This window comes from Mixophyes fleayi, chromosome 1 (assembly GCF_038048845.1).
Source record: "Mixophyes fleayi isolate aMixFle1 chromosome 1, aMixFle1.hap1, whole genome shotgun sequence".
Lineage (NCBI taxonomy): Eukaryota > Metazoa > Chordata > Amphibia > Anura > Limnodynastidae > Mixophyes > Mixophyes fleayi.
In genome coordinates, this window is record NC_134402.1 from 311,450,802 (window position 1) to 311,470,761 (window position 19,960).

Consider the following 19,960-nt stretch of genomic DNA (forward strand, 5'->3'; position numbering starts at 1 on the left):
GTTAAGCCCAAAAGTTCTTGAAGTTTGTGGTTTCTCCAGAGTGGAGTGAAAGGTGATCAACTCTGCTTGCACTCACCTTTCACGCATGGTAGTCAGCCTGCACTCTTGCAAAACCATCACCATAGGCTTGTACAAAAGAGTTTGCCCATTCCTCCCTCGGTACACTAGGTTGGCCAAAGCTTTACAGGATTTTCTGAATCTACCCAAAAGCCTGTCAGCAGTGCAGCAAATTATGACTGAAATGTGGTAGAGCCAATCCACCATCTCTCTGGTCACCCTAAAAGGTCTCTTAGGCTGACCAGGGACCAGAGGAACCCAAGAGAAATTAAGTTATTTTGCCTTGTTAAATTAACTTAGTTGTTTAACCAGACATGCAAGTAAACTGGTGTGGGCCAACTAGAGAAAAAAATAACTGCATTTAAATCAGGTAACCAGATTGTGTCATAGTCTGTTTTTCCTCGATCCAGTTCGGGATCCTTGATTTTTTCTGAAGCAGGAATTTAACAGAAACTGAAGGCCTTGATAATCCCTCTGCTCATTTAGAGTGTAATGAGTAGCACTAGTAGGATAGAAGTCTAGGACCAGAGTCTGGAACTGGAGACAGGGACTCAGAATTGTGACTAGGAATGGAGAACTCAGGACTGTGAGGCAGCCACAAACCTGGAACCCACACACAGATACACAGAACTGGAAATGAGACCTAGAGACTCATCACCAGTTCTGTAGCTGGGGCTGGTTCCAAGGGTAAAACCCCAAGCACTGCAGAATAAGCACTAGATAATGCAAAGTTCTTGCTGAGGTAAGTACTTAGATGAATGCAGAATTCTTGCAGAAAGATGAGCAGTTTGGAAATGCAGAGTACTTGCAGAAAGATGATCACTTGATAATGTAGGGTATTCAGGACCAGTGCTGGAAACAACTGGAGCCTGGAGCCAAGACCTATCCTCTGCAGAGAAAGTGTGTTGCGCAGGCAATGAACAGATCTCAGAAGCAGCTTTAAATAAGGAGTTCTTAAAACCTATTGGTTGCACAGATTATGTAATCACAGCCGCTGAATTCTGGTTGGGCTGGAAGGTCAGCTGACTGAATCCAAGATGGCCACACCCATGCAGCAGAACAAACAGTAGGGGGTAAATGTATGAACATGCGGGTTCTTCAACACCCGCGTGTTCAGCAAATAAATTTCAAGCGGCACTGCATTGTAAAGGGAAGTTTCCCTTTACAATGCAGCGCCGCTTGAAATTTAATCGCTGAACACGCGGGTGTTGAAGAACCCGCACATTCATACATTTACCCCTAGGCGTTTGTTTAGAAATGAAGTGGTGCTCAACACTGCTGCAGGTGACCAGGAGAGACCCAGATAGCCAGGATATGAGAGCGATGGATATGGTAAGTGTGGTTAAGACACCAATATGTGACAGATTGGTTAATATGTTGGAATTTAAATTCCATAGAGACAATAATCCACATTGGTCACTGGTTTTGGACATCTTGTCCAAGAAGCCATCCAGTTTACAACCTTAATTGAGTTGTTCTTCTCTAGAAAACTTCTCACCATAATTAGTGATCTGTCTTCAGTAAGCTGTGAGTACCACCACTAGGACACTTTCCATTACCATAAATAAGAGTGCCACAGGTCCCCCAAAGTGACCATAGGTGTTAGCAGCTTAGGACTTTCAAACTCACAAAGATTCCTGTATCAGTAAAAGTGGAAGTAATCTGCCCCATGTTATTAGACATCTGCAGGTTTATTCTGGTGACTTGCATGTAGAGAAGCAACTGACCAATCTCAAGTGGCAAATTACTTCCATTTTCAGATTGCTTTGAAAGATCTCTAGTGCGCTGGTACCAATAGGCATTTCGGCGTGAGGGAAACCTAATCTAACTGCTGTATAGGAGAGATTTTTCATTAGAAGTATTTAAATAGAAAATCCACTCATCACACTTGTTTACAAGACTTTATTTTAAATAGAAATTAATATAAAGTTATTGAAACTGTACAATGCACCATGAGATCTGCAGATTAGGTTGATTGAAAAAAAAAGTAATAACAAAACATTTCAATATATTTTGTTAATCATAATACAAAAATTACAATTTGTGCAATACCAGTAACACATACATTGTGTGTGAATATGTGGTCACCTTACCCACTGGCATTGTGCTGTTTGTCACCACAAACGAATATGTACAGAAATATAAATAAGTTAGCAAAATCGTAAAGCGCTATGGAATATGCTGGTGCTATATAAATAACCGTTAACCGTATGTTTTAATTGAGACAGAAAATTTACTTGGTAAATGGTTCTTGTCAAGTGCTTCTGTTTTTCTAAACTAAACACAGTCCCGTGTGCTGCAATGAACTTCCATTGCATACCATTAACATTTCTGGAGTATTTACAATGTACCATTCTCTCTTATTTCACTCAAGAGTCTCAGTTTAACCATGATACATAAACAAATGTTAAGAGGAAAAAAATACTGTGACTATGTCCATTAGAGGACAGATAAAGTTATTGAAACACATAGAGTTAGCCAATGAGAGGGCAACATCTAGATATGAAATGCACAAGTTTATCTGGCAATTATTTATCAAATATGGTTTGTTTTGATGATTACTTTCAGCTATCACTTTGCATAAACTCTGAAAGAGAGGTGTATTTTATTCTGGACACAGCTGTTCTGTCATTGAGGGCTAGGAAAACCCACTTTGTAGCGAAGAGATCTTAACATACATCAATAGCACCAAACAGCAAATAACTCGATTAATGTAGTAACCTACAGACGTGTGCTTGATTCCCACACAGCACTGAGCTGATGTTCACGTTAAGTATTACACAACTGAACTGTTAGTAGGTCAACAACAAATCGATAGCAGGCTGTTCTGCTTTTTTGGATCTGGTGAACAGTAAAGACTGCTATAGTGTTAACTCTCTTATATCCATAGGGAGCTGCCTCAGCCCACGCTAACAGAACATGAAGGAGTAAATGGTATGATCCGGCAGCACAGTAACCATTCTGTGGAAGTGCCATGTGACCAGATGCAGTGGTAAAATAGAACATTTTTGAGAGTTTCTCATATTCAAGGCACTCAGTGAAAGGATCACGCCCTAAGATAGAAAGACATCGCTGCGTAACATGCTGTGTACAGTAGAAGAACTTCATTACAGAGGTAGGTGGTCCAAAGCGTAGAAATAATGCCCATTGTTAGAAGTCATTTATCTAATAAGAAACAATCCAGTTTCACAAACTCTGGTTTGACATAATTGCGACTTTTAGGCGCAAATGGAAGTTGCTCTACAGAAAATCTTACTACACTAAAGATCCTTTGTAAAAGATCACTATGAAAGCAAACTGTTCCTTGCCTCAATATAACCTAGACAAACGGGTAGGTTAATACTAGTGCAAGTGGGGTTAAAATGGATTCTTTAGTCTGGGCTTGAAAACATAATTTTATTATAAGTTTAATTTCTGGCTTCACTTTTTAAATTTCCAAATCTGTATTTATAGGACCACTCACTGGATTTTATGAGCATCTCACAAATGCCTCCGTCTGGCTTTGGATCCAACATCTAGATTTCACATTTCAGAGTGCTGTAAAAATCAAATTTCCCCCTTGTGTTCCGTCCCTATTCACAGAAATTACTATTCTCCTTTGTACTGTAATGTAATACCTAGTTATATACATTTCTGAAATAATCAAACAGCAAAGGCCAAGAAAAGTAAGTGAGGATCATATTCATCATGGAGGGGTTGTGGAAGTGTGAGTAATACCACTTTATTTAAAGGGTTAACTGTCTTGCGTTTCAGACTGAATTTGCTATTGTTAATGAGATTAGTGGATGACATGGATTGGAACTTTTCTGCCGTTCTTTACACATCCATGCAAGGTGGCTTTCATGTAGCTTGGCAAGTAAAAAAAAAAAAAAAACTTAGAGGAAATCACATACAGACAATGCAGCACCTGGTAAGACTATTACGGCTCTTGAGGATGCATTGACTATGCTCATTTTTTCCCCTATTAAAACCGTAGTACAATAATAAATATTTATCAAAACTGGATAAGACAAATATTACTAAGAATGGCACAAAATTAATCACCAACATCAATTTCTATGTTACGTAAAGAAACAAACAACAAAACTGACAGACATGCCCAGCACCTGAAAGAGGTAGTTCTAACATTTAAGGAGAGATCCACAGGATTTGGGGAGACATCTCTTTATACATACATTATTACAACTCTCCTATGCATGCCCTTAATCCTCTAGTCTTGTGCTTCTTTTATTCATTAACACTGGGATAGATATCCTACTATGGCCGTGGAACAAACCTACCATATATATTAATTGGTCACTTTTTAGAGAAAGAAAACTGTCAAGATGCCCCTCTGTTAGGATGAAGTTGGCACCTTACAAAAAGGTTAAACAATCATTGCTTAGGATCCCTATAACAGCGATATCAGTGGTTGACGGACTGGAGTATTTTTTAATTTACAGCAACAAAAGCATGAGTTTTAGAAAGAGGAGTAACCCAGTGTTTGTAAAGTACTCTTAAGACACAGAGGAGAAGTCACGTGTACAGTTGGTGAATGTCACCACAACAATTTATGGCACTGTAAGTGACCTACTGTAGTCAATATGTGCTGTAATATATCCAGTCAGAAATATAAAGAAATAAGCCAGACTGGCATTTTATATTAAGTCTTCAGCTTTGGATGCATTTGTCCTTAGCATCTTTCAAAATTAAGGATTGTATCTTATTTTCTGTGTACTGTAAGGAACTCTCAGTCCACTGCATCACAAATCTCTTCCACCACGGAATTGAAGACACGTGGCTGATCTGCATACACATGGTGAGAGGCACCTTTGATTGCCTGTGGAGAGGAAGAAATTAATTACTGTGTATTTTTTAGGATAAAATTAGAACCATGTTGTCTCAGACTTATAGTGAATTTATTTCAATGTGCTGTACTCCTATGCCAACATTACATTTTATGAATATGTAGGGTCTTACATTTTTCACTGTGCTACGGATACCTCTTTCACACCAAAATTCCGGGTCAGACACAGGATAATGAACAGAGTTTCAACCCTTCACACTGCACTTTGGTCCCAGGTATATCCCGGGTGGCTGCCTACACACTGGACCTGTGTCTGCCCTGCAGTTTCTAGTTAAGCCCCTCCAATGAGCTGCTTTTAACTGAGCCCGGCTCGAATAACCCGGGAACACCTTTCAGACAGCAGCGTGTCCGACTCCAACCCGGGAGTAACCCTGGTCGCTACCAGGGTCGTGGACCCGGGTTGCCCAATTCAGACAGACACACAACCTGGGTTATTCCCGGGTCCATGCCTCTGTGTGAAAGGGGTATGAGAGAAACTATAGTAATATTTAGGAAGAAATATATAGACCGCTATTGAGCACCTCCTGTGTACAATGATTTCAAACAATTGTCAAAGAAATAACTGACTATTTTGGATAGATTCTAAATGGGATGCAATAACTATGTTAGAAAAACTTACCAGTGTATTCACATAAGAATCAGACCGCTGCTGTTTGGCCTTTTCCCCTGTACTGCGGTCAATCCAGGTCTCTGCTCCATAGATGAACGTGATGGGGAGATCTTTTGGAATCAAGTTAAACCGTGACATCATTGGGCGCTTAGCCCAGCCGAACTTCTCCATCATGGTTTTAAAGGCGCTTTCACCACTATCAGCAACATGAAGAAAAGACTTTAATAGTAAAGAACAGGTCAAAAAGCATAATTTAATTCTAACTTTATTTGAGGTTCTGGTTACCTCGGCGTCTGGGCATTGCAATGGTAAATATATTCCATGATGGTGTCATCTTCAAAGAACTCCTCAAATTTCTGCTTCAGATCAGGACGAAATCGCTGCACCAGTCTGGGACCTGGAAATTACAGATCAGTCTTATAAAAGGGACAAACAAAACAAAAGCAACTGGCTAGAAGAAGAGAAATATCCCACATATACATCTTTATGTAAATCAATTCTATTAAAAGTCATATGAAAGGAGTAGAGGTATAAATAGACCACATAAAGAAGCAAAGTGAAGGTGTTCATAAGCAATGCAATTCTGAAGGTCAATTAGGCCCTTCTAGTCCTAATTCGTAGCAGCATGTTTGGCCCCCAACATCACCCAATGTCAGGAGTCTAGTTGAAAATGCGATCAGATGAACCCCACGGTATATGTGCAGTCACCTTCAGACACCACTAATTGCACCCAATGGGATCTGGCTGTGCATACAAGCATCCTGATCTATACAATCTGGTCGTAGATGAGCATATTTAACATCGATCTTGGGTGAAACAACTGGATCATCCAGTGATCGACTTTTGTATAGGCAACTTTATGGCTAGGTCACTAACAATACTTGACGCTGGGATGCAGGCTTAAATGGTGTAGTCTATAAGATAGACGATTTTATTACATGCAACACAAATAACTGCATTTATTTGGTGGAATGTGAATGTAAGAAACAGTATATAGGGAGAACTAGTCGCAAATTAAGAGAACGTTGGGCAGAACACCTGAGAAATATTGGAAAAGGATATGATTTACATTCTCTATCACTCCATTGTAAAAATGAGCATAAGTGCAACATTTCATCCATTAAATATTTTTGCGGGTTTAAAAAGGTCTGGGGGGATTGGAGAAAAAGAGAGTCCAAAGGAGAATTAGCTAGAATGGAGATGAAGTTTATATATTTGATGGACACTTTAATACCGAAAGGTTTGAATTCGGATTTTGAAATCAAATGGTTTCTGTGAGGGAATAGAGAATAGAGAAAGACATGATAAAGTAGGTTACTAGGTGATTAGAAAAGTTATATATATTTGCCTTGTCATAGATCTTCCCGTTGTATACATAAGTTGGAATGTACGTAATATAATGGCTATTTTGAAACTAAGGTTAGTGCAACCTGAAGAGATTTATGTCTATTTGGATATAGTGGAAAAAAAACCCTTGAGTGATAAAATATTATAATATGATTAACATAAGGGAATTGTGAAGGTCAAGATAGATCAGGCTGTGCCTATAAACCTTCTTAATGTATATATTTGTATCCAATTAGATAAGTAATCTCTTTCATATCCCCCTTATTGTGTATACATTGAAGTGGCACTTGGTATGTTTTCTTTAAGGAGGGAAAGAAAGCGTGAACCTATGAAAATAGCCTGTGAATGTATGGGATCATTAATGGAAAGCGGGGGGAGTGTTTTTATATATTTTTATATATATTTTTTTTCATTGTTTGTCACAGCATATTATGTGAAGTATGTTTGAAATATTTTATATTTGTGAAATCCGGATATGAACATATAAGGAAATACTTGGATTTGTTGTAGTAATACCCTCCTCGAGTTGCGGCGGGTTACCATGACAACCATATGCAAATCGGGAAAGTTTTGATTGGATGCAAGCGCTTTAAGACCTTTCCGTTTGTAGTGTCACCATATTGCCTTGATAAAGATTTATTCAAATTGAAACGCGTTGGCAGAGGCGGTGACGAGGAGGACTGAGAGAGAACACGCTGATTTCCTGAGAGGAGACGATTTCAAACCCAAGTGTTGGGAAGTATGCAGCGGTAACCAGCCGGCAACCCGACCTCTGGAGAGGGATAAAAAGGTTTCCCTACATGCGCAAGATCATCCCTTATGGGGTAAGAGTCCAACCTTATCAGGTTCAGCAGCGGTTTTCACTCAGATTATACCTCTCTATTTGTTTTTATATTGTGCTGAGAATAAATTTATTTTTATTATGGTAATGCACCATTTGGAGCACTTTTATTTTTTCTTCTTTTGAGCTCATACTTAAAGAATTATGTGGACTTAATTGGAGACCTACAAGTGTAATCCACTGCCATCTTTGGAATCACAGATATTCCCCTGTGTAAGTGCATATTTGTTTCAGTGGAGAACTTCTGGTCACACATGGTGATAATTATAATACCTTTTATACTACACGGGCATTATAAGGTTTTTTTGATCGTAGTAAAATATAAGTGAATACAGAATAACACGATCTCTTTCTGCTTATTTATATGTATGAACATTGGTGGAAAACTATATCTGGATACACAATACCCTCCTTTTGGGATCAAATCTTGTGGGAACCATATGAACATTGAGGACATTGTTCTTGGGACTTTTAAAAATACGTATATATTTTGGACTACCTTTTTGTGCTCTTTTTGAGATTTTATAGAGTATAAGCGCCAGATTTGTTTGCATATGTTTGTAGGTTTATTAAATGTTATGAAATTAACCCATACCTCATGTTTTCATTTTGCTAGATACACACAGATATGCATTGTGTAGGTCATTACCTACTACACATTTTAGATAATACACTGTATATTATACCAAAAATAAGTAATTAAATATTTTATACCAACAATAATGAAAACATTTCTTTTACTTTAAATCATTGAATATATCGCCTCTATATCACCATGGCTGTGTTTATACTAAATTCTATTTACATGTGACATGGACTGTGAATTTCTTTTTCTCACCCCAGACAACTCTGTAACTGTTACATCAAGCCTTACATGCAATAGGGTTATTACAGACAGGATATTAAGAATAATAATTATTTTGAGGATTTTGAGGTAAATTTGACAGAATTTTCCCATTGTCTGTTACTTATTTTCATTGCATGAACATTTTACCACTCTATGACAGGAGGGTTTTCACCTTTTAATAACCAGTACAAATTTCACTTTTGGGATATATCGCTTTAAATTACAAGAACTTCTTTATTTCTTAGTCTATCCAAATAAGCTCTCTATTGATTTGTTCTGGTACATACATGGTTTTCTCTTGGGAGGAAATTGGAACACATATCTTTATTTTATAAGCACAACAACAATTGACCATATTAAATTTAAATTTTAGCAGGACTTTTACAGAAGTCCTGTCAGGCAAACACACCACCTCACAGGACGTATATATAAATGGAGTCATTAGAAAGATTAATCAGTTTGTAGAACTGGTTCGGATAGAACTTTCACCAACTATCTCCATTAATAATATATGATCTTTGCATCCCAAAGTAGTGGTATAACTGGATCTCAGTGGTCTGACATAATAAACTCACCCCAAGGTCCAGCTGCTCTTACAACTGCCAAAGGATTGGATCTCCCAAGCACTGCAGCCAGAGCTTTCACCCACGCCGGGGGAGAGCGCACCTCACTGGGGTCTGTTGGCAGGAGAGGGAAGCCCCATGGATCAACAAGAATAAGGTGTTTCACTCTGAAATTAGATCAATAAAAGAGATTGGAACATACATTGGAATAAGCACATCCAACAACAGCAGCCAGTGGCAAACCATAGAAATATCAGGAAACATATCTAGCAGTCTCTGTTTTATATTATTGTAAAGAGAAAGTACATTTAATGGTCCACATGGTAACATGTTTGACATTGTATGTTACCTTGTTGTCCTACCACCTAGGTAAAAGATTTTAATATGGTATTCATTCAAATTGCAGGAGCCCCGGTGGCTGCTTCACGGAGTTGTTTTCACAGGAAAGAACTGGAAAATCAATTTAGCTAACCAACTGTAAATGGTGGTGGAGAAGGTGTGTGAGCAAGAGAACCTACTACAATCGCTTGTTTGCAGCATTTAGTCATGTCTCTCCCAACTCCTCCCTCCCTCCCGGGATTGTGGGAGGAACAGGGGAGTCCTGAGAAATATGGCTAAATGGAGCAGACCCTGGGGCTGTAACTAGAGGGAGGTGCAGCTTAGTAAAATCTTTTACTATATGGTAAAACCCAACGAAAATAGTTTTCTACCCCCTTCTCCCTCCTTGTGCTGGGTTTCAGTGAAAATGCAACCTGCTCAGCTTAATGTTATTGATGTAACATTTTGTAATGTTAAATGTAAACATTTAGCAAGTAACCTAACAAGGTTACTCAAGCGAGACTTCTCAGTGAAGTTCTGCACAACAGCTGAAGAGGGGATAGTGCTGTATTTACCATAACTGGCATATTTATGTCTAGGTGAACATTTTTATTGGAGTTTGCATTATGCATATTACAATAATTTAAACTACCTGTTACAACCTACAAACTCTAATATATATTAGGGTACGGTAAGGTAGAATGTAATAACTCTGTGTAAGCAAACATATCAGTGATGTACTCAGATAGAGTCAAGAAGATGGAAGATTTAGAGCATATCTTATAAATCCACAAAGAGTCCATGCCAAATTCTGCTACATTCTTTATTTTATAAGACTATGGTCATGTGCTATTGCTCTTGCTCTGTGATTGTCTATTTTTTATTTGCTTGATAGCTATTGGGCAGACTGTACTATGAGCATTTTTATACTTCAAAATATGCATAAATCAGAGCCAATTCATAGATTCACTATTTTGTGTTACATCTGAGATATCTGTACAAATTTCAGATTTGCCAAATTGATTCGCTCATATTTGATAAGAACTGCCCATTTATTGACAATCCACATAATGGTTTATAAACTAGACAACAGGCTGTCACACAAGTCTCACCTCTGGGGGTATTTTATTGAATAGGATGCAGCTAGGAATCCACCTAAACTGTGGCCCAGAAGAATCATGTCCTTGATTCCCATTTCTTCTCTCCACTGCTCAATAGATGAAACAAATTGTTCCTCCGCTCCTTCTGGATCACTAGGAAAGGATGGCCGGGAACTACGTCCAAATCCCAATAAATCAAAAGCATGGAGAGCCCGACGTGAACTTAGGGGGTCTACATTTTGAATCCACAGTCCCACTCCCCCACCAAACCCATGGACCATCACCAATGGTGTCTTGTCCTGGAGCTCAGGGCTCACTGTCAAAGTCCAGATCTTATTTTGATCAGGGAGAGAAACATAACGAGCAGAAAATCTGTTCTGGATACCTGAAGAGATGAGAACAATATTGTCACTACTGAAGCATTAAAACACATTACACATTTTAGGAGGTTGTTTCAAGTATAGAAATAACAACTTGCAGAATTTGTAATGATAATATATTGTGGAATAGAACCCACAGTGTCTCCCATATATTCCCAACAAGTTTAGTACTTTGCTTAGTCTGTTTTTCTCTTTGATTTATTGATTGGGAGTGTGTGTAGTTCCACTGTGTTTCTATAACAGCACCCATTATTTATTGGTCCTTTAACATTAATAATACGTACATAAAATCTGTCAGCAACAGAACAGAAACAGATTGACAGCAATTGGTAAAAATCAACTGCAAGAAAAAACTTCCTAGTCCTGAGGTCCATGGATCCAATGTTGTGTCCAATAAGATTGCGGGTAAAGTTATAGGGCTTCTACTTGGTGGCCATGGCATGAAACTAGAACATAACTTAGACTGTTACAGGTAGCTTGAAAAGTCAAATATTAGTAACTTTAAAAGTCAAGAAGTTGGGTGGAAGTGTTTAAATAGATGATTTTGTATATAGGATGGGGGAGGGGATACTAGACCATAAGGCATGGACTTTTCACATTGTCAGCAAACATCAGAAGAAGTTAGGTAGATTGTGTAGATGACATCTGGCGGTAAATGTATCAAGCTGAGAGTTTTCTAGAGGGTTTGAAAAGTGGAGATGTTGCCTATAGCAACCAATCAGATTCTAGCTATTATTATTATTATTATTGTAGAATGTACTAAAAAAATGATGGCTAGAATCTGATTGGTTTTTCAAACCAGCCAGAAAACTCACAGCTTGATATATTTACCCCCTGATATAGAAAACCAACGTTGTAAGATTTTATAGATCTTCTTGTAGTACAGATGGACATGTATTTGGATTGTGCCAAGACTTAGCCCAGAATTATAGTGTAGTGTCTCCGATGAACACTTCCAAACAATACTTTTCAAAACATAGCAGATGATTGGCATTGCAGGATTAAAAATGAAGTTAGTGGGCTGTGTGTGGTGTTCCAATAAAATACTAGTAGCACAGTGTGACGATTATGTAGTATATCTAATGACTGATTATTATTTTCTGTTGAATTCATGTATGACAATGTATATTGTATGTAACCTTGTAATGTAATCTCAATGTATGCTTTGCTAGATGATATGAGTCCGAACTGCAAGTGTCAATAATATGTTGAAATTAGCCAGACCAGGGAGAGATAGGCATCTCTGAGGAGTTTGAAGCCCCAAAGTTGTAAACCATCTAGCCAAGCAGAACGAGCAGAGGTGAGAACTCAAGGTCCTGTGAACATTCATGATCTCATGACATCCCTAACTCACTTTGAAAGCCCTACGATATTTGGGAGATCAATCTGTCCTTACTGACAGTTAAACTCCAAAGGTGGGGGGTGAGAGCTATGTGGAAAAAGGTTTAAAATCTTCTGCCTTAGACAACAACATGTGCATTTTCATGAGGGGGGGGGGGGTCTATCAAGACTGAAATGTCCCACAAGTCTGTATGTCTTGTCATTATTTGTTTTGTAACTAAGCCTTGGAAACATTTTTCAGATTAAATAAATTTAATCTAGTATATTCTCCGTGATTCTTTGTGAATTTACGAAGCACAGAGAGGCTCATGCTACAGGTGTATGTGATTTAAGTGTTAAACATTAATAAGTGGTTTTGGTGAACGTAAGGACACCATAATAAATCCTTTGTGGTGGCAGAAAAGGTGTATTCATTGCTAAGTGACTAGGGTGACGCCAGTCACGGCCAGCTGTTCAGATTGCTGTATCTGGGACAGGATGGGCGTTCGTGACACACAGTGTTAAACCTTTAGCTTTATCTCCGACTTCATTCTTGGCTGCATACTCCCAATCACACTCCTCCCTGCTTCCACACACTATAATAAGTGCTCATTTATGTTTGCCCTGCCCTGGGATCTCTGTCGACACTTGGAAGTCAGGAGCATTACTGCAGTTTATCTGATGGCATCCGATGCAGTTTATGATGCAAGAGGAGTCATTCTATTCTGGTTCAATAGCCAAGAACAAAATGCTTCTGGACTGAATAGATTAAGACATCTCTGTCATGCAGCTGCTGCAGTTCTCCTCAAATAAGTGAGGTAGTCCAGTACCTGCATTCAGGGTAAGACAGGAGTCCTAGGGGAAGGACATAACAAGGTGATTTATTCAAGCGTGGACAACCCCTTAAACACGTCTACTGTATCTCATTAGAAAGAAGCAGCATGGGGCCCAAGACAATCTTCTCTGAGATTTTACTAAGGCCTTGGACAGCTCACTTTCCTTAGTGATATTTCTTGCTATGTTCAGCAGTGAAATTCCGTTCATCTCTGTGTGCCATGTTTAAAATGCAGCAATTTAAACACTCTGATGCTGTTCCACAGTCCAAAATCAAAGTAAAATTGTAGACTTCTCTGCAAAATGTAATATGTACAAAGAAGCCACTACACATTCCTTATTTTCAATTTATACACAGGTTTGATTACAGTGAATCTTAAGCATAGGCCTAGCTTTATGCACTTTTTGTTGTAGGAATTAAGTGGCCACTTATTTAACCATTTATCGCTGTGAAAACTTTAATTTTTCATGGATTTACCATTATTTTATCTCCATGGCAGCTGACTAATACATGACTGCCACAGTGAAAAATATCCAGAGCCATAAGGATTACTTATCAATCTGGATGACCCTGTCCTGCTCTACTAAGCACATGTGGAGGACTGGGAGCTTATATATATATATATATATATATATATATATATATATATATATATATATATATATATATATATATATATATATATATATATTTATGTTTATTATTTATTTGTTTTTACATATAAAGATATAATATAATATAACTTTTATATTATATCTACCTCCACCACCCTGGCAATAGGGCTTTTTGCCCTTTGATAAACATACCCTTAAATGTGCACAATAGACCCAAAGGGCCTCGATTTGGAACAAAGCAAAAAAAAGGTGCAAATTTGCTCCATTACAAAAACATGTTGCAATGCAAGGGGTATACATGCATTTTTTACATGCAGGGAAAATAGTGGCTGCATTTACATAAACAGACAAATACTGGATACATTCCCCTCTCAATGGAAAAATCTGTCCACACATTTTAAATTCCTCCCCACCCAGTGGAACATGGTTTTGCCAAGGTGCACATTTCGTACTTTGCTCCTAACTCTAAATGAGGCCCAACAAGTTCAAGCTGCTGGTATCAGCGGTGGGGGGCAAACATAAAAGAACCACATATGCCTGGCCCCTGCAGACGGCGAGTGATCAATGAGGTCCTTATTAGATACATTCTAAAAGAATATGATGGTTTTCATATTTGCAAAATAGAACTAAGGTGGGATTATCTTTTAAATGGTGCAAAATTACCTTATACATGCATTAGAAAATGACACATTTGGGGGTAAACGTATGAACCTCCGATTTCTGCAAGTCGCCGGAAGTCGGCGACTTTGCAGGTAAAATTTAAAGCGGCGATGGCTTGTAAAGACAAATTTGCCTTTACAAGCCATCGCCGCTTTAAATTTTACCTGCAAAGTCGCCGATTTCCGGCGACTTGCAGAAATCGGAGGTTCATACATTTAGCCCTTGGAGTTAAATTAACATGGTTTACTTACATTGAAGGATTCTTGACTCCACAGCCTTTAATTTAGACATGGATGTTGGGCACCAAGATGGAATCCAGCCAGTTAACCAATTTTGAGACCTATGGCAGAAATAAAAATAGACAAATTAAGATGGGGCAAGATACATGCTGGATTATGAACTTTAGTACATATAGATCCAATGTTTGACAGGAGCCTCGGATTGCTACTCTGTGCTCCTGTTACTCATTATGTGCACTAATTAACTACATGATGGTCCTGTCCCTCTCTCTTCAAACTTGTTTCCAGATTGACACATGAGAGTTAGCGGAGCTGTAACACTACTTCCTCTCTGAAGAGATTCAGCAGAATGTTATACTGGCCAGTGGGATCCAGGCTTATTACAACAGATCAATATGGTCCCATGGCTCTTCTCACAATAAGCCCCACTCACTAGTAACCAGTGGGAAACGAGGTCTTAGATATACACTGAAGGTGTTAATGGCATGTGTGGCTGGCGGTAGTCTGGCACTTTCTCCCTGTCTAATATCCTGTTTAGATTTTATCTATGCCCTAATACAGAGCTGGGAAAATCCTTATAGTTCCCATGGAGAATTAAAAAAAAAATGCAGAATCGAAGAGAGCAAGTCCTTGTTCTATGCCACTGCAGCGGAGCTTGGCTTGGGGAGGGAAACACTGCAGTTCCAATTTTTTAGGACATTCAATGATTACTGATACAAGTCTCAGCATACTGTGCTTTATTTTTGGGTGCACGTAGGATGGTGTACTGTACTTTTTTGAGGGGTGGGGGGTAAACAAGAGGGTATGTAATGCTCCTGTGGGACATCTCCGATGCAGGGGCAGAGAACGAGCACTTACTCCGTTCCTAGGGTGCAAGGTTTTTTTATTCACCATGATAACAATGATGAATTTCTTTCACCCCTGTTTTAGGCCCTTGTGAAACATTCTGTGCTGATAAATGGGCCAGGGCTATTATTTTGTGGGGGCACAAGCTGGCGTGTAATTACTGCCAATGTGCATGGCTCATACGTTTTATATTACAGCTTTATCAACTGTTTCCTACATTTTGGATCCCATGCAATGCCATCTACAATCTCCTGAGAATCCTGCTCCTTCCACTATTTCACTTTAGTTTATGACTTCCCACTTGTCTTTATTTCCCTTCCCACATCATGACAATGTCGCTGTCACATGCAACTCTGCTCTTACTTACTTAATCACATGAGTGGACAGATCACTGCCTCCCAAGAGTCGGGATCAGTAAATCTAAGTCCTGCAAGAATCTGTGCTGCTGTGAAGACGATATTGCTCTGATTGAGTACAGGTTGTTCTAACCCCCGCCTGCGTCAACACACAGATGTAGAATGAATACAATAGGTGCTCTGACCCTAGTCAAACGCACCTAAAAAAAAGGAATAGAGAGGAAAGAGGAATGGAACATATAGAAAACAAAGAAATTTATCAAGCCGACCTATTTGTGTGCTATCATGGCTTCTGTCAAATTTCTGATAGTGGTCTCAATGAGTTCTAGCCATCAAAATATGAAACAAAAGCGTTTGGGATATTGGCTCTAATTGAGAACTTGGCCAGTTCTTATAAAGGTTACTAGGTGGCTTGATAAAATAGAGGTGGTCAAGTAAAAGGTGTATAAATCTAGAAAAATAAAATGCCCAAGACTATACCAGTCATAAAGGTGAGCATAGTGGGCCATGCAAAGAGTGCTACGGTCAAGTTGTGCAATGAAAATAAAGTGTGGTTGAATGGAGAGCAGGGTAGAATTACAATGAACATGTAGAAAGTGTTCACAGTTCTATAAAAATAAAACATAAGCAGGGATTGAGAATATAGGACTAGATTTACTAAGCTGCGGGTTTGAAAAAGTGGGGATGTTGCCTACAGCAACCAATCAGATTCTAGCTTTCATTTATTTAGTACATTCTAAAAAATTACAGTTAGAATCTGATTGGTTGGCATAGGCAACATCCGCACTTTTTCAAACCCGCAGCTTAGTAAATCTAGCCCTATAATGTTAATACTGTAGCATACAAGACAAGACAATTGGAACCCTACAGTGTCAACACACAAAGTATATGCACAAGGGCTAGCTCAACAAAACTAGGGTTTCTCTTGATCCTGCTTAAATAAATCCTCCTGGCTGCTAAAAAAAAAAAAAAAGTAATATGGAAAAGCCGGGATCACCACTGTTTGAGATGCAAACAAGATCTCTTCTGGGAAAAACACAAACATTATACAGGGAATATTGGTCACATAAATATATCTGCATACATTTGTATAGTTTTAAAATAAAGTAAATACCTGAAATTATTCTTGTTATGCTAAGCTACTGGGTATACGCTGCTGTCCTTATCAACTGTGAATAACTTCTTTCTGGGTTTACTTTATTGTGGAATACATCGTTCTTTGAAGGACATAAAAAGGCATGCATACTAATTTTATTTTAACTATCTAAGATCAGTCATCAATTTTAAACATTTAAGTATAAATCATACTTGCCAACTCTCCCGGAATGTCCGGGAGACTCCCGCATTTTGGGCGAGTCTCACGGATTCCCGGGAGAGTATGGCAATCTCCCAAATCTGCCCACGTCCTAGTGATGTGGGCAGATTCGGGAAAAAAAAAACAATACACACAACTCTTAACCAAAACTAAATTTTCCTAAATAGTAGTATTATCATCATCATCAGGCTCACAAGTTAGCTGTTATTCAAGTTAGGACAGAGCTTCATAATAATGAGGTAGTTCAATAAAGACACTTACGAAGTCTTCAGACTGGAATGCGTTACTACTATAAAACGGGGATCACTCACTGTTCTGGCACTTCCTGATTAAACAGATTTCTTCTACACAAACTGTAAATACTAGTTAACCTACGATTGAGGAGGTCCCGCGGGTCCAAAATGATATGATTTTGGTGCCTCGTCCCCCTCACGCCCACCTCCCCCGGCAGGCTCCTGGAAGCCAACTTCAGAATGTTGGTAATTATGGTATAGATCAGGAATTATTACTTGGTTTGTTTCTTCAGACTGCTATTACCCCTTGACTACCAAGGACGAGTGGGACTCATCCTCTGTGGGTTTTCCGACAATGCCAGGGGAAGGTACCTTTAGAAACGTTTGTTCCCACTTGTAAAGTGCTAAGGAATTTGCCTGTGTTGTATAAATAATTGATGATGATGATTATGAGAAACGTGCCTGCATGCTGGCGTTACAGCATGTGAGTGCAGTCTATTAAAACCAATGAGAAATACCAGGTATAGGGGGAGGCTAATTTAGACTCTCGATCTCCCTATACCTGACACTTAGAAAGCTGAGGAAACCCGTGTTTGAACAAAGGAAGCCTCCTCTTTTAAAGTATGATACCTGTGTTCATTTAATGGCAGCAGGCAATAAATAAATATGTGTTGAGCCCAAAAGTGTTCAGCCTAGGAGTGAGAAAAGCCTCAGCAGCGAAGGCGTTAATGATTTACAATCCTGCAGTTTCCAGTTTCACGTGAGTACCATGGCAACCACAGGCACATGTTTTGAGCAGAGGCACTTTGGAACAACTCTCTGGGCTCTGTAACTGTAAAATCCTCTGCTCCTTCTACCTCCTCTGTATGACAAGACATGCTGAGAACTTTGTGTCTTTGTCATTGGCAGCCATACTGGTCTCCCCCCACCCTGGGAAATTTTGAAAAGGAGATAATGATTTTTACAGCCAAGATGCATGCTTAAAAAGGTACTTAACTTGCTATTTAAATTAAAAAAAAAAAAACATATGTGGGATCGCTGCTTTAAGTCACATTTTTGCTTTAGAATCACCAATAAGGCATGTCAGAAATGTGCTGTAGGATTGCTCTATGTTATTATCTAATTGTTTAATGGTAAACAATAGTCTTATTGAGCAGCAGTTTATGAGACTTGAAGCCAAATCCATTCACTGCCATCACATGCTGAGTCACAATGATTTGTCAAATAAACACTGCAGTCAGCTGGATTGGTTTGGTTATTTTCCCTTTTACTCCAACTTCCTGTGAGATCTCTACCTTATACCCAAAAGATACCATTAATTACATAAAGACAGCACCACACCCATATGTAAAAAAAAGTGGTGACTGTCGTTGCAATTTAATAAAGAATTATGAGATTTGGCAGATTCAAGGGTTGGCAACCTTAAATAACATATCAGAGCAACAACAGGACCTTTTACTAATATATACACTAATTTAAAATGTCAAAATAAAATGTATTTTAATGTGCAAGTAGTTTTTTTAAAATCAAATATAAAAATCAAGTATACGTTTAAAAATGCAGGCAAGTCTATGCGAACAATTTTGCTTGTCTTTCACACGATCCGTTGTCAGTTCCTTCTAGTGCTTTAGACAAACCACCTGTAGCTGTATGACAATGCATGTGATTTAGACCAGTACATAAACGGAACTAAGCAAAAAAAACACCACTAGATAAAAACTATGTAATGTATTGACATCTGAGTTTCATTTCATCAGCTTGTTTTGATCAATCTGTTGTGTAACTAAGGCCTATCCGGTCCTGCCTGTGCCTAATATAACACATGCCCCCATTATTCTTCAAGTAAGCACACATTAGGGGACACTTACTGTTCTTCCAACTGCTCAGCCATCACAGAATCTGTATCCTGAAGTCCGGGCATTACACAATAAAGTAACAACAAGGAAAAGGTGAAAAATAAATAGAAAGAGGGCTGGAATAGAACGTTCAGAAGCTAGAGGGGCGGGGATAGAACGTTCAGAAGGCTAGAGGGCGGGGATAGTAGGTGGACTATAAAAAAGGGGGCGGAGACAACGAGTTAAGACTAAAGCACTGGGCGTGTCTTCCGCTTGAAGTTTACCAGGGAACACGCTTACTATAGCAGCCCATTGAGGGTAGTACTTATGTATTATTAATGAAGAAGGAGGGGCTTGCTATTGCCGGAGAAGGAAAAAAGGAGGGTATGAAAGTCACACAAATATTTTAAGAAGGCAATGCTGTCATTACTCCCTGTTACATCAGTACGAGTTGGAATGCTGTGTCATTGTGAGCAAAGTGGAAAGCATTCACAGCTAGTGTGTAATTATTTAGAGAACTCCGAGTTATAGGGGTAAGCTGTGAATGCTGTATGCATACAGCACACTACACTAGAGCGGCATAAGCTTTGTATATAAACTAATATTACTAATACTAATAAATAGTAATATCCTCTGGTATCTATGCAGGTTTTTATTGCAACTGAAGATATTTCAGATATGTAATATTAATAGTGAATATTTGCTGTGCTCTCTGACTATAAAAACAAAAGTAAATACTTTGACTTGACCTTTTTTTTGGCTCATATGTGTATAACAAAGCCAAAAGTTTTATAGAAA

At 38.7% G+C, this 19,960-nt stretch overlaps 1 protein-coding gene across 2 annotated transcripts; it reads right to left on the reverse strand.

Annotated features, from left to right (window-relative positions):
* Nucleotides 1–1,944: 1,944 nt before the first annotated feature.
* On the reverse strand, nt 1,945–19,348 carry ABHD4 (abhydrolase domain containing 4, N-acyl phospholipase B). Of its 2 annotated transcripts, XM_075211808.1 has the most exons (8): nt 19,196–19,253; nt 15,791–15,979; nt 14,590–14,678; nt 10,542–10,914; nt 9,124–9,278; nt 5,799–5,910; nt 5,523–5,709; nt 1,945–4,876 (listed from the first exon to the last, which is right to left on the reverse strand). In XM_075211808.1, exons 3-8 carry the CDS (start codon nt 14,627–14,629, stop codon nt 4,787–4,789), a joined length of 957 nt encoding a protein of 318 aa, XP_075067909.1. In that variant the 5' UTR covers nt 14,630–14,678; nt 15,791–15,979; nt 19,196–19,253; the 3' UTR covers nt 1,945–4,786. The 2 variants fall into 2 exon arrangements, with proteins under 2 accessions (XP_075067909.1, XP_075067901.1); XM_075211800.1 differs by lacking the exon at nt 15,791–15,979 and having other exon boundaries at nt 19,196–19,348.
* Between the last annotated feature and the right edge of the window lie 612 nt (nt 19,349–19,960).